Here is a 14,135-nt window from a genome sequence, read left to right as displayed (position 1 = left end):
GTGGATGAAGATTGCCAGAAAGCCTTTGACAAGGTCCCTCAGCAAAGGCTCTTAAATAAATTAAGCTGTCATTGGATAAGAGGGAAGGGTCTCTCACGGATTGGTAACTGGCTAAAAAGATAGAAAACAAAGGGCAGAAACAAACTGGTCAGTTTCCAAAATGGAGAGAAGTAAATAATGGTGGGCCCTGGGGTCTATACTGGGACCACTCCTATACAACATATTCATAAACGATCTGGAGAAAGGGGTAAAGAGTGAGGTGGCAACATTTGCAAATGACACAAAATTGTTCAAGATAGTTCAGTTCACACCAGACTGAGAAGAGCTTCAAAGGAATCTCACAAAATTGGGTGAGGGGACAACAAAATGGCAGATGAAATTCAATTTTGATGAATGCATGTTGGAAAACATAATCCCAACAATTCATATAAAATGATGAAGTCATTGTGGACAGCTCTCTGAAAACATCCACTCACTATGCAGCAGCAGTTAAAAAAGCAAACAGGATGTTGGGAATCATTAAGAAAGGGATACACAGCAAGTCAGAAAATATTATATTGCCTCTATGTAAATCTATGGTATACTCTTGAATACTGTGTGCAGATGGGGCCATCTCATCTTAAAAAAAAAACACAACAACAACAAAACCACACCACACGCATTTGAATTGGAAAAAGTTCCAAAAAGGGCAACAAAAATAATCAGGGGTATAAAATGGCTACAATAGGAGGAGAGATTAATAAAACCATGGCTTTTCAGCTTAGGAAAGAGACAGCTAAGGGGGAATATGACAGAGGTCTATAAAATCACAACCGGTGTGGAGAAAGTAAATAAACAGTTATTTACTCCTACCCATAACACAAGAACTAATGGTTACCAAATTACATTAATAGGCAGCAAATTTAGAACAAATAAAAGGAAGTATTTCTTTACACAACAGTGTCAACCTTTCAAACTCCCTGACAGAGGATGTTGGGCAGGGCGAAGGCCATGGTTTAACAAGATTCAAAGAAGAACTAGATAAATGCAAGGAGGATAGGTCTATCAGTGGCTATTAGCCAGGATGGGCAGCCTCTCTTTATCTTGGCTGGAAATGGGTAACAGGGGATTGGATCACTTGATTGTTACCTGTTCTGTATGGGGTACCTGGCCTTTAGCCACTCTTGAAAGACAGGATACCAGGCTCTACGGACCTTTGGTCTGACCTAACATGGTCATTCTTATGTTCTTATCTTTACAGTGTGCCTGAGCAACAGCCAATACACATTTTGGCCTTAAAGTTACTAGGCAATCTTCCAACTCAGGGCCCCGCAGCTTAAGAATAGGTTATAAAGTGTTTGACTACCCTGTGCCAAAAGAACTCAGAACTCCTGATATGTTAAATCTTTTAAATTGGAAAAAATGCACATAAAATACACTTCAACTGAGCACTATATCAAAAAGGGAAACATAAAAATGTACTATTATCTAGAAGCAGGATAAAGCTTGTATTTCTTATCAAGAACCATAAAACGGAATTACTTTTCACTCAAGATTTCAGTCCCATATATAAATAGAAGCGATTTCTATGCTGCTGTTATAGCACGCAGTGAACGAATTACAATATTTTGTGGACCAAAAAGGTTTTTCTAAATCTCAAGAACAGTGTACTTAAAAACAATTATGGTAATTTAAATATATTTATGTTCCAATTCAGACATAACTTTCCATCCTGCCTTTATAAATCAAATCCTCAAGCCCTAATTAAAACCCTGATCCTCCAGTGTGCTCCCTGCAATCTCAGGGGTCTGACTAGGCACAGCCCTTTGTAGGATAAGAGCTTAAGGATCTAATTCAACTCTATAGGTTTTAAGACCAAGATTTTAAAACAATACACACTTTGATACCATTAAAAAAAATAAAATCTAAATATCATGGGAAAAATACCCAGAATCATCATAATCAAGAATGTTAAAGTCCATCTAGAATATCACATAGCACATGCAAGGCTGTTCCATGGAACGTTCTACAGTGCTTTGCCCAGATTTCCATGACAAACAATGGGGCTGTCATTATTTCTTTAGGATGCTCTTCCACTCATCTCTCCATCAGAGATTTTGTTCCGGCTATTCAATTTTTATTTTTTTTTTTACTTAATTTGTTTACTGCTATTTGCATATCCTCAGACCACCTCTCAAATACTTATGTCGGTTATCAGATTTTATGCCAATTAGTAATCTGTTAGCCACACAAGACATTCAGTTCTTTTAATCTTTCCCCATAAATCAATATCTCTGGTATTTAAATCATTTTATTGTTTCCCAAATTAATGTAATGTTGACAACTTTCTGTGTGAAGTGCAAAGGACTCAAGACAGCAACGTAGGTGCAGTTCCACCTGGTCCATGTAGCGAGGGACTTCCATTTTACCTCCTCAGATGTGGCACGATGTTTCTACATATGTAACCATATTTATAAAAATCAGGTTTTTTTTTTTTTGGGGTCCTACACAGTCCAAGCTACTCATAAGAGCAAGGATCACGAGGCTCCTCCCTGGTAGTCAGATGTAAGCATGAAACAGAGAAATTACTTACGTTGTCCACAGTAAGTTCCAATGTACCCTTTCTGGCACTGACACTGGTCATCTGCACAAGTACCACCATTCATGCATCTGATACTGCACTGTTGTACTACAATAGAACATATATACAAACACTAATTTTATTGTAATGGGCTTCAAAAGGTGCTTAAGTGCAAAGTCCTTTAAAAGCACATATATGCAATACGTACTTTAATGGAGATAAGCATTTGAGGAATATGTATCTATGCCAGGGGTGGGCAATAATTTTTGCCTGGGGGCCGCTTCAAAAATTGTTGAAGTACTCCCGGGCCACCCCAAAAGGGGCGGTGCCTAAACGGGAAAGGACAGGGGCTAAACAGGAAGAGGCGGGGCTACCCAACCTCCAGACCATGATTGGTTTGGGGGTGAGGAAGCCCCTTTGCCTCCCCCTTCCCACTAGGCACCCATGCCCTGGAAGAGGCTTGGCACACTCCCCCACCACCAGATCAATCAGGGCCTGGAGGCGAGGGAGCTGGGAAGCCTCCTCCTGCCCTGCGAGGAGCACATGACGCTTTGAAGTGCCACGGGCTCTTTGCAGGGTTGGGGCAGGGCGAAGGAAACTTCATTCAGCACCCCTGCCGCTAGGCCCTGACTGGCCTGGGGGCGGGGGAGCATTTGAAGCCTCCTCTGCTCTCTCCCCCCCCCCCCACCGCCTCACATGCTCCTTCTAGGGTGGGAGGAGGCTCCCCCACCCCCAAGCCAATTAAGGCCGGGGAGCACCCAAAGCCTTCTCCACTCTGCCCATGCGCTGCTCGCAGGACAGGGGCAGAGTGGAGAAGGCTTCAGGCGCTCCCCCACCTGCAGGCCTTAATTGGCCTGGGGGCGGGGGAGCAGCAGGGCCTCTGTGGGCTGGATCCACCCACCTGGCAGGCCGAATCCGGCCCGCAGAGTCCCTTTTGCCCACCCCTGATCTATGCCTATATTTTTGTAACAAATCATCAAGACATTTCAAGCAAAAATAACTTTTCCAAGAATATATGGCAGAATTTGCAACTCCTAAATACCTAGAAGGATTTTGCCACCAACATTTCATTAATAAATTCAAAATTAGAAAACCGTATTACAAGATATTTATGTAGTTATGATATCTGTGCATGTTTACATCTGCTGACTTTTTTGTCATAACAATAGAGAGCATCGTGTAAGCACAGAACTAAAGCTCTAAGTATAAATTGTTGTATGTAGTGATGATTATGTATTCTGTAAGGTATTTGTTCTATAAGTATATTTGAAAAATGGACATTTATTGGAGATCAATTAAAAAGAGATCTCTAAAGGCAATGCAAATACTATAAATCCTTACTAGATTTTGATCCGCAGGTAGGCGATATTTGTCCACTGGAGCAAGTGCACATATTAGGACGGGAACAAAATCCATCACCGCAACTATTTCTACAAATTGCTGGGGAAGAATTTAAGAGGACAGTGAATAATAATGTTTTCAGAATTAAGTTTACAAAAGAAATGCTAGTTAAGGAGCTAAATTTACAGTTTGACAATATGCAAGCCTTGAACCCATTTCAGAGATGCAGTTAAACAGTGTTCAATTTATGCCAAAATAAAATTCAAACAGTCGAAAGATTTGATTTTTGCTAAATCATTTCTGTGATCAAAAAACAACACATTCAAGTAAGAAACATCCAAAATATAACTCCTGAAATATAGCCTTAGCATTGAAAAAAAAAATACCATTTTTCCTAATTAGAAGCCGTCAAAACAAGCAACGGAACAGAGTTAAAATTTGAAGTTTTAGACAGAATGACCTAAGGACAATGCAAATAGAAAAAACGAGTTTTGATTGCATATGATGCTCTCCAAATATAAAAGTACTACCTGACACAAAATCACAGTGGACAGGTTTTGTTAGGAACACGTATTTTAAAAAGTATTTATTTAAAAATTATATCATCTCATTTTGCGGAATTTCTTATCCTTTCTTAATTAAGGATGGATTTTAAGGTCAAGCTGGCCTTTTGAGGGGAACAGTAATTACATTTAGTGCCTGTCAGATGTGGTATTCTCTCTTTAAGACTTCCTATAAAGAATTCACAAAATGATACAATCAAACTTCTGAATTGTCACTGGGATGATAATTTTATAAATTTCTCTGAGCAGTATATACATGTTATGTACATACATATTAACCATCTACTGCTATCGTTATGCATGCATACTTCTCCACCGACTAACTGATGTTCTACTCACAGAACAACTACAGAAGTATGGAAGGGATAGAAGCCAAATCCTGATCTCTGTCCTAATTAAGGCCAAATAAATGCAATAAGAGGTTCTGTACCAGCCTCAAAATATTAGTGGAGCCATCATCTAACACAAACGCTACTGAAGTAGGGATGTAAGCGACTAATTGACACACTAATTGACTAGATGCACCCCATCCCCCTTTGCTACCTCTATCAAAAGCAGCAGCAAGGGGGAGAAGAGGAGAGGGTGCTGAGAGAGCTGGCAGGGGCACAGTGGTACTGTTCCACTTGGGGCTCTTGTACATTTCAAAGTGAAAGCTCCGCATAGTCCCCTGCTAGTTCTGGGTTCCCAGAGTGCCCCGCTGGCCCCAGGCAGTGTTTCAATCTTTGAAATGCACAAGAGCCCCAGCAAGGGATCTTGTGCATTTCAAAGGCAGAATGCTGCATGGCATTTCCTCCCTTGAAATGTAGCAACAAGCGGGCGGACTCTTGCTTCATTTCAAAGTGGAAGTGCCCTTTTCGACTAATCAAATAGTTGATGGAAATTCCATCTACTAATCGATTAGTTGATATACCTAATTTTAACATTCCTATACTGAAGAACAAGTCCTTGTAGGAAACAGTACAAATGCAGAGTCCAGATTAAGGATGTTAAAAGGCAGGTAAATTGTTCACCGGGTAGTTGATACAATCTGTCGATAAGGGAAGGCACTCAGTCCCGGCTTTTGCCACAGGTTGCCCGGCTTCTACTACATTTAAACTGCAGAGCCACAGTGGGGGTAAGTCCCAGACCCAGTGCAAGCAAGCCTGACTCAGTCCCAGCTTGCGCCAGGTCTGGGACCTACCCCTGCTGCAACTCCGCAGTTTAAATGTAGTAAGTTCTGGGCCAGCTCTTATTACATTTAAAGCACAAAGCTGTACTGATCCCAGACCCGGCGTTAGCCAGAGCTAGCTAGGATTACTCAATACCGGCTTGTGCCAGATCTGGGAGCTACTACTGCTGAGGCTCTGCAGTTTAAATGTAGTAGGAGCAGCTACATTTAAAATGCAGAACTGCAGCAGGGATAGCTCCTGGACCCAGCGTGAGCCAGGACTGAGCTGCATTTGCTCAGTCCCAGCACGCACTGGTCCCAGCAGCCCCCATCCGTGGTGGCCAGGGCTGACCGTGAACAGAGGCTGCTTCAGCAGCAGCCTTGTGTGCAGGGGGGTATCCCAGCTCCCCGCTGGGACCTCCCCAAGGACAGGGGCTGCTCCACAGGAAGCAGAGTAACCTCTGCTCATGATGAGCCTGGGCCCGCTGTGGGCAAAGGCTGCTGAGCAGCAGCCTCCTCTGCCCCACCACCCCAAGCTGCTGCCTCTATTAGAGACAGCAGCGCAGAGCGGCAGGTGTGGGCAGAAACAAAAGACAGGACTATGCAGCACTTTAAAGACTAACAAGATGGTTTATTAGTTGATGAGCTTCCATGAGCCAGACCCCCTCTCTCATGGCCCAAGAAAGCTCATCACCTAATAAACCACCTTGTTAGTCTTTAAAGTGCTGCACAGTCCTGTCTTTTGTTTCAGCAAGACCAGACTAACACGGCTACATTTCTATTACTATTCAGGTGTGGGCAGCACCATGGAGACGGTGTTGGGAGGAACTGTCTTTTAAACCAGCTCTCCCCAGCATTGGTTCCTGCTTCCCCCCAGCTGCTTCTGATCCAGAGGCAGCAAGGGTGAGGGAGAAAATGGGAGTAGGCCTAGGCTTATCAGGTAGTCAACTAAACGATTACATCCCTAGTCCCAATATGAATGACCTCTGCCAGCCCCTCTGGTTCTTGGGAAATTCACATGGTATGAAGGCCTAAAATCTTCCCTAGTTTTTTATGAGTGGGAAAGACACAAACCTGTTCTTACTAATGGAAGAATGCAAAGGAAATGTTGAGTGTGCAAAACTTGTTTTCAAGGTCCTACATAAAAAAGCTCAGATGGGGAGCATCTCAGAATTTTGTATCCTAGGTTCTAACTTCCCCCCCAAAGTTAATGAAGTGAGAATAAATCTAATTTTCTTACAAAAACAAAAATATATTGTTTTCTTGCTCTATTAGCCAAGTAAAAACATTGTTTCTATGAGATTTACCAACTTGCTTAACTCCTTTCCTTCTAAGACAAAAGCTCCTTATCAATGCCAAACTAGGATTTTTCAGATGTGTGCTCCTTGAAATTCTCCATTAGAGTTGCAAAATCCCTAGCTCACATTTGCAGCCCATGAACACCTTTCTTCAACTGGAAGCAGGTGTATGAGAGAGGCAGATCAAAAACTGTCAACTGTAGGTGGAGAAGTTGAATATTACTATCTGAGGGAGCAGATTTAAAATAAAAATCCCTGAAAAAAATTCCAATTTTCAGGGGAAGAGAAAAATAGTTTGAATTCACTGTTTTGTTAAAATTAGTAATATCCCCTTGATTGATGCAAAAACAATCTTTTTCACTGGCTAATTGAAAAGCAAATATCAGGCATATGAATTACAATACATTGCCAAGAACAGGTACCCAGAATTTAAGTCATTTAAAAATCCACAGGAAAATGAGCCAGTTCAATTTCCTGAACAAGGCCAGGTCTACATTAAAAGACTTTTGCCAGTGTAATAAAGTTAGTTAGTGGTTTGATTCTTTACAATATTATTTAAAACTGGTAAAAAGCCCTAATTTAGACACATTTATACTGGGAAAATGCTTATTTCATTTGGGGAACCAGTATAAGCTATATGAGCAAAATAACTCTTAGTTGGTATAAGACGGAGTATTATCAGTGGAGACAGCCATTTAGTTTGCCAGAAAAGTTTGCAACTACAAAGTGTTCTAAAGAAATCTATGGTCACAACAAATGCAAAGTGTGAATATATAAATCAGTTCCTAAACTACTTAATAACCCAACTCCTCCACTGAACAGTGTCGTGCAAAAAAACTCTAATTTTGGCCCAACTCCACACCACTGAGGTCCACAGGACTTTTATTGCTGAGTTCAATTAGAAAAGGATAAGGACTTTTGAGCAAATAAATCACACAAGTCAAATTCAAGTTTAGCAAGCACTATTGACCAGATATTTAAAGATTGCAACAAGAATTAAGTTTACCAGGGCTTTGAAAATCTCCTTGGGGGCGCCCAGATACACCTTTAGTCAACTTTTAAATTTTACCCTATATACTATGAATCCATTTTACATTAAAAATAACCTTACGGGTCAACCATTAACCCCCCAAAATAGAATTAATCATCCTCTGATGTTCCTATTATTCAATCTCTAGCTTGCTATTGCTGTCTTGTGTTTTGCATTCCATATTATCCCTTACTTATAAAACATTACAGCCATCCTAAGACAAAGATCAATGATATTTGGCATAGGTTGGAGATACTGATAACAAGACTGACTTAACTAAGAAAAATAAACAAAAATGAAAAAGCCAGTACTTATGTGCTGCCAAGGCAACAGCCTCAAAGGACATGGCAGGTCTTTCCATCTCTAATTTCTACAAGTCAAAAGATTTTTTTCCCTCTCATGCCCCACCGAATGTCTGATTTGTTAGATGAGGCATTACAAAGCACACAATAGCAGAAATGGAGAGCTATGTGTTCTTGAATTGGAAACTAGATGTAGATAATAGAGAAAGTAACCCAGGTTAGGGTAGGACGAGTAGATGTAGTTTTTATTGAAGCTGAATTTCTAAGAGCAAAAAGCATACTTCGGAAATTGACTGTAACAGATGAAACCCCTTAAATTTTATATTTCCTTTCTACGTAGACATTTTTTCTTAAATAGGCTCTTCAGCAGACTCTCTTCTTTTTGCCAAGCTTTGTCAAACAATAGCGAGATCTGTCAGCACAAAATTTACCATGACCAGTGCAATAATTATTGAGCTTCCATGCTTCAGAGCTATTAAAACACAACTAAAAATGACAAGCAGGAAAATAAGTGAACACCCCCAGACATTAAAAAGTTTCCTATCGTATCATTACACTGTTATTCCAAATTTACCACAGAAGGTTTTGAAAACTTCAGATTCCATTTGCTTGACATTCAGCTATTTTTCCTTCTTTAGTGTTCATCACTCAATTTATGAAATTTTTAAAACTAAATAGATCCAGGCCTCTTAAGAAGACCCCAAACAAAATGCAGTAATTTGCCAGAGTTTCAGTTATGGGAACTATGAAGCGTAACCTAAAAGGCTATATTTACCAAAATGAATTATCTGGATGTGTCAGAAAAAAAATTAAGACATGACTATTTTCGTTGATTATTACCCTAAGATTGTAAAAACCTAAAGTCAGACACTTACGAACAATGCATTGGTTTCCTCCAGGGAGTGTTTTCCATCCAGGGCAACAGTAGGAGTGGAATCTAGAGCCACACACGTTTGGCCTGTCACATACATATGTACACACAAAAATGTTGGTTAATGAAAAGGTACATCCACAGATTTTTTACATATTCAGAAGGAGAGAAATGTACAAGCTATATACAACAAAACAAAAACTGTATGTTACCCTGGCAAACAACTCCCCTTCCCTCCCCGCCAAAAACAAAAGAAAAAAGAAAAAACAAATGCACCCTCCACCTCATATCAAAATTTCTCCTCAAACCAAACAAAAGCCTCCTTCTCTTCATGAAGTGGAATCAAATCATTTCATTTCATTTTTCAAAAGTAAATGGGGGAGGTAACAGTAGGCCAAATTCATCCCTGGGTGTAAATCCACTGATTTTACTGAAATTAGAGAAGTTAGGAATTATACCAGGCATGAATTTAGTTCCATGTCTCCCCAAGTAGTCCTTTAAAAGTATTTTTGCAAAAAAGCCACACACAAACCAAAATTCATTTTACACTGCCATAAGTCACTGAGGGGGAGTTTTCATATAGAGATGATTGGCCATGAAGTTTATAATTAGAAATGTTTAACTGACCAAAAAAAAAAAAAAAAAAAAAACACTTTATAACATAAACAAAACATCAGTCTTTAATACCCATGATCACAACATTGAAGCAATATTTGTTACTTAAGAGCACTTTTTCCCGTTTACCTTTGGAAGCCAGTAACTATTTTCCAAACATTCACAATATCTAAGCGGCTTTTTAAAAAACCGCGGCCAAAATGTAGAGTTAAAACAACAACCCTCAATTAGACTAAGAAGTGGGTTTGAAAGGAAATGTCTTGTGTGAAGAAGACAAACACAAGAGCCACTGCTTGTGGTTTTGAAGGGGGGAAGAGGTTTACAGGGAGACCGCTGTGAATTGCGTGACGGGAGCGGTGTGGGGATTACACGGCTTGGTAATGGATTCCACTGCCATGGTAGGGAATGGGGGCTTGGCTGCCCGGATTACTGCGCGCTGGATGGCTGTTGGAGTGGACTGCGCGAAGGTGGTGAGGCTTGTGGGCTACAGGGAAGCGCTTGTGGCGCCGGGTTGCGGAGCGGCGACTGGGTTGCATGGAGGTGAGCGGGAAGGGGCTGTGCATTGTGTGCTGCAGCTGGGAGCTGCATGGAAAGGCGTTTGCGGTGGAGCGCTTCCCTACCCCCTCAGCACATCCTGCTGGCCTCTCCTGCGGACCCGGCTGGTAGCGGCCCCTGCCCCGTCCTCCCGGTACTCCGATGCTGGGTAGATGGCTTCTGCTCCCCGCGCGGGTCGGACCTGCTGTGGCTTTTGCTGCCCGGCAGCTCCCTGCGCCCACAGCGCGACGCAACCCAGCCACACGCAATACAGCTGGGGGCAAAGGCCCCACCGTCTCCCCATCCTGCGAGTGGGCAGCTGGAAAAAGGAGAGAAGCCGGGTGCAAAGTGGTGGAAGTCCCACTTCGGGGGCGTCTTCAGGCTGCAGCTGGGGGCCGCTGCTCCCTCTTTCCCTGGCCGGGCTGGACGCTGCTCCAAGCAGCTTCTTCCCAAGAGCCTTCAACGAGCCGCGGGCAGATCGCGCGCGGGGGCGCCGCGGGCTCCACGCTGCATCGCCCCGCAACGTGCTTTGAATGTACAGAAAAAAAGCGGGGTCCGAGGTAAGTTTCCAACCGGCCCTGCCAAGCCACCGGCTCCCCGAGGAGTCACTGAGGCAAAGCCAGGCTGCACCGCAGCGCGGTCCCGGCCAAGGAGCGGGAGGAGGCTGTTTGACAGACGGGTCCTGGCGAGGCGAGGAAGGTGAAGGGGCCCCCGGACGCTGCAGCCGCAGGCTGGAGAGTCGGAGGACGCGCGGCGCGGGAGGGTTGTGCCCGCCTGTCAGTAGGGAGCAGAGCGCAGCTCCCAGCACGTGGGCGCGCAGGGAGTGGGGCTGGTTGAGAGCCGGGCGGGGGCTGCAGCCGGGGGAGGCGGCAGGGAGTGGGAGGGGCTGGGGACGGGGGAGGTGCAGCGGGAAGGGAAGGGATGGGGGGGAGGACTGCGGAGAGGAAGTCGTAGAGGGGGATGGGCAAGGATGAGGTTACAAGCAGGAGGAGGAGGGGCGGGGAGGCTGCCAGAGGGGTCCCCGACGGTGTCAATCGTTTCGGCTCCTTCGCCGGTTTTCTAACTTCGCCTTCTCTCCTCCTGGCGTCGTGCTGCGGCGGGTAGGGGAGCAACCACCTCGCTTTCTCTTTTTCCTTAGCGACCTGTCCCGTGCTGAGGGCCCGCACCCTCCTTCCACGTGCCACGGAGTTAGAGCTACGTGCGCAGGGAGCAAGGCAGGAGCGTCGCCCCCCCCATGAATCCCGCCCGTTGCCCGCTGGGGCTCGCTGGCGGCGCTCCAATGCACCTACCCCTGCGTAACCTGACGCGCGAGAAGCCAGCCCTGCCCGCTAAGAAACAGAGCGAGTCTCTGGAGGAGGTGGGCAGCTGGGGTTAGTTATCTGGCCAGCAGGGCGAGAGCTGCTGAGCAGCCCCTTCAGTGCTGGGAGCCAGCCGGCCTGCAGCTGAAGTCTGTTGAGGAAATTGGACAGTTACCCGCGGTGAAAAGGGCATGTAATTGCTCTTTCCATCCGTGACCTTTTGCCTGACTTTGTTCTGATTTCAGTCGCGCTGAAGGAGGAGTTGTGTTGGGGAACCCAGACAATGAATGTTTATTCTTCCAGGAGGCGTGCGGTTGAGATAAACCCCGGCAGTTAAATGAGGACACCAGGACTGCAGCGCCCTAGAGGCGAATCAGATTCTCATCTTTTGTCTTTTTTTAACATCGTGTATTTATATCAACGTTTGGTGACTCCTCTAGAAGGCCTGGCTAAAACTCTGATCTTATGATTTGCAAATCTTTCTTTACTTTGCTTGGTTTCCCCTCTTTGAGAGGTTGCTCCCAGTTTCTGTTTCAAAATAAACCTCAAAGGATAATGCAAGACTCAGCTTGTTTTCCTTATTTCTTGTCTATAGTTGCTTGGTTTCTATCCAAAGCCATACTTGTACCAAGATTTGTTGAAAATTGAACAAGTGGTCAAAAACTGGCCTAGGTTCACCATAAAAGTGTTGTGAGTCTTTCACTGACCTAAACAAGGATGGGTTTTTATTGCACACACCTTTGTCATTGGTCTGATGATGAAGGGGGACATTCAGTTATCAGTTATGACCGATTACAGTGCCATTGAGAGCCTTCTCAGAATATCATGGCTACTGCTATACTCTCAGGACTTTTCCAAGTAGCTTCTCTCTGCTAACCTCACAGAGCTGGCAATTTTCTATTTTCAGGTGAGGATGAGATGTGGAAGGAAGGAGGATTATTCCCTTACAGTAGAAACTGTCTTTCAATATAAAGTTGGGTCGTACCATTCTGAATGGAGCAATGGAATTTTTGAGACTATGCCTACTTTCGGAGGCTGAAGAAATCACTGCTATTTCAGATGAATGTGAGGACCAATTCTGTGCTGCTAACCAAATATTGCCAAAGGTGTAGTTCTTCTAGAGCTAGGTTATTACAATTACGTCCTTTGCTATCAGTAGACTATCACAGTGACTCCTAAAGATTCTCTTCCCCAACTTCACCATATCCTGTAAGAGATGAAGCTGGAAAGAAAATAGCTAGACAGTTAAAAGCTGAAGTTCTATGCCACATCTTACCAATGGTGTCAGAATTCATTAATCCTTTTCCTCTTGAAGCAGTAAACATTCAAGTGTAACCTTAGATATAGCAAATGTTCCCAGTTGAAACTGTTCGATCTAAACCTGGCTATTTTAGGGAATTACATTTTTTCTAATTACTGGACTTTATCCAGAAAAGGATCCTTTAGTGGTCAAAAGAATAGGAGGAGTTAAATATATATGGTCCTCAATATTCATATTCTGTGAATAGTGAAGTGTGATTTATCATATTATTTTACTAAAATAGCATCCTTGTGAGTTTGCTTTGTTGTCCTTATAATTTTGAACAGGATGTTCTCCTATGGCCATATTTGATTAGTGAGCTTAAATATTTTCTCACCGATATTATTTGCTTGATACATTGAAAGCATCTATCCAAGTCTATATGCCCATACAACTATTACAAATTCACATTTCAATAGAATGTACCAGCGTGAAAAATAGCCCTTTTCTTTAAAAATCCGTACCTATTTTGCTTTCATATTACTTTGTTTTTATTGTATAGAATTGAGAATGTTTGAATCAATACTGGAAGAACCTAATCTTTTGGAAAAGTAAATTTAATTTAAAGTACTTCCCTAAACGTGAATGCCTTCTCTTTCTCTTCTGTTTTGCTTTCCAGATTCTTTTAAAGCTCTACATAGCTACTCATTTATGGAAAATGTTCCACTCTCTGATGTACCTGTTCTTCTGAGAGTCATGCCTATTAGTTAAGCTCATTTATGTTTTAGTGCTATTTCAATACACCTTGTTTTGAAATTGGAGCAAATACTTACCCTCACTATTTTGTAATATTTGCAATAGAGCAAAGATTCCCACAGTTTGTCAAAGCAATCATTTTTGCCCCACCAAAAAGCAACTTTATGCTTCCCCAGTATAATTATTTGAAGACGGGGGGGGGGGGGGTGTAAAGTATTGATAAAAGGAAAAATACTGAAAAGGAGGCAAATTGAAATTATGTTCCAAATGCATGGAGGTTACATTTGTGATTTTATATTTCAATCCCAAAATGTCTATGAGGTGAGGTTAGTTTTGGTTGTGTTATACTGGGTCATTACCACTTTCAATAGATCACATTATGAATTGAGTATCAATGAGATTTAGATACTTTGGAAAGTAGAAATTAGGCTCCAAAGTCGCAGAGCCAACAACGGTCAGCTCCAGGCCCCACTCCTGCTCCATCTTGTCCGCTGAGAGTGCCCTGTCACTCCTTCCCCTTGTCCCCATGCCTGTTGCATGCCACTGAACAGCTGTTCCCCAGCATGCGGGAGCCAGTGAG

At 43.0% G+C, this 14,135-nt stretch overlaps 1 protein-coding gene and 1 long non-coding RNA gene across 3 annotated transcripts in view; one reads left to right on the top strand and one right to left on the bottom strand.

Annotated features, from left to right (window-relative positions):
- FBN2 (fibrillin 2) overlaps positions 1–11,070 on the bottom strand; it is a 279,412-nt gene extending 268,342 nt beyond the window's left edge. Inside the window, exons 1-4 of the mRNA XM_006131867.3 lie at positions 10,348–11,070; positions 9,117–9,199; positions 3,902–4,000; positions 2,573–2,668 (exon numbers count right to left, since the gene is read on the bottom strand). Coding sequence (XP_006131929.3) covers positions 2,573–2,668; positions 3,902–4,000; positions 9,117–9,199; positions 10,348–10,565 — 496 coding nt within the window. The 5' untranslated portion in view covers positions 10,566–11,070. The remainder of the gene's footprint in view (positions 1–2,572; positions 2,669–3,901; positions 4,001–9,116; positions 9,200–10,347) is intronic.
- Positions 11,071–11,178: 108 nt separating this feature from the next.
- LOC142829865 (uncharacterized) lies at positions 11,179–13,431 on the top strand. 2 transcript variants are annotated; one of them, XR_016349884.1, is made up of 2 exons: positions 11,179–11,361; positions 11,863–13,431. It is a non-coding gene; the product is annotated as an uncharacterized LOC142829865 (long non-coding RNA). The 2 variants fall into 2 exon arrangements; XR_016349883.1 differs by having other exon boundaries at positions 11,226–11,361; positions 11,805–13,431.
- Positions 13,432–14,135: the final 704 nt, after the last annotated feature.

This window comes from Pelodiscus sinensis, chromosome 6 (assembly GCF_052426305.1).
Source record: "Pelodiscus sinensis isolate ZL-2025 chromosome 6, ASM5242630v1, whole genome shotgun sequence".
Taxonomy (NCBI): domain Eukaryota; kingdom Metazoa; phylum Chordata; order Testudines; family Trionychidae; genus Pelodiscus; species Pelodiscus sinensis.
This window is presented reverse-complemented; position numbering and strand designations above follow the sequence as displayed.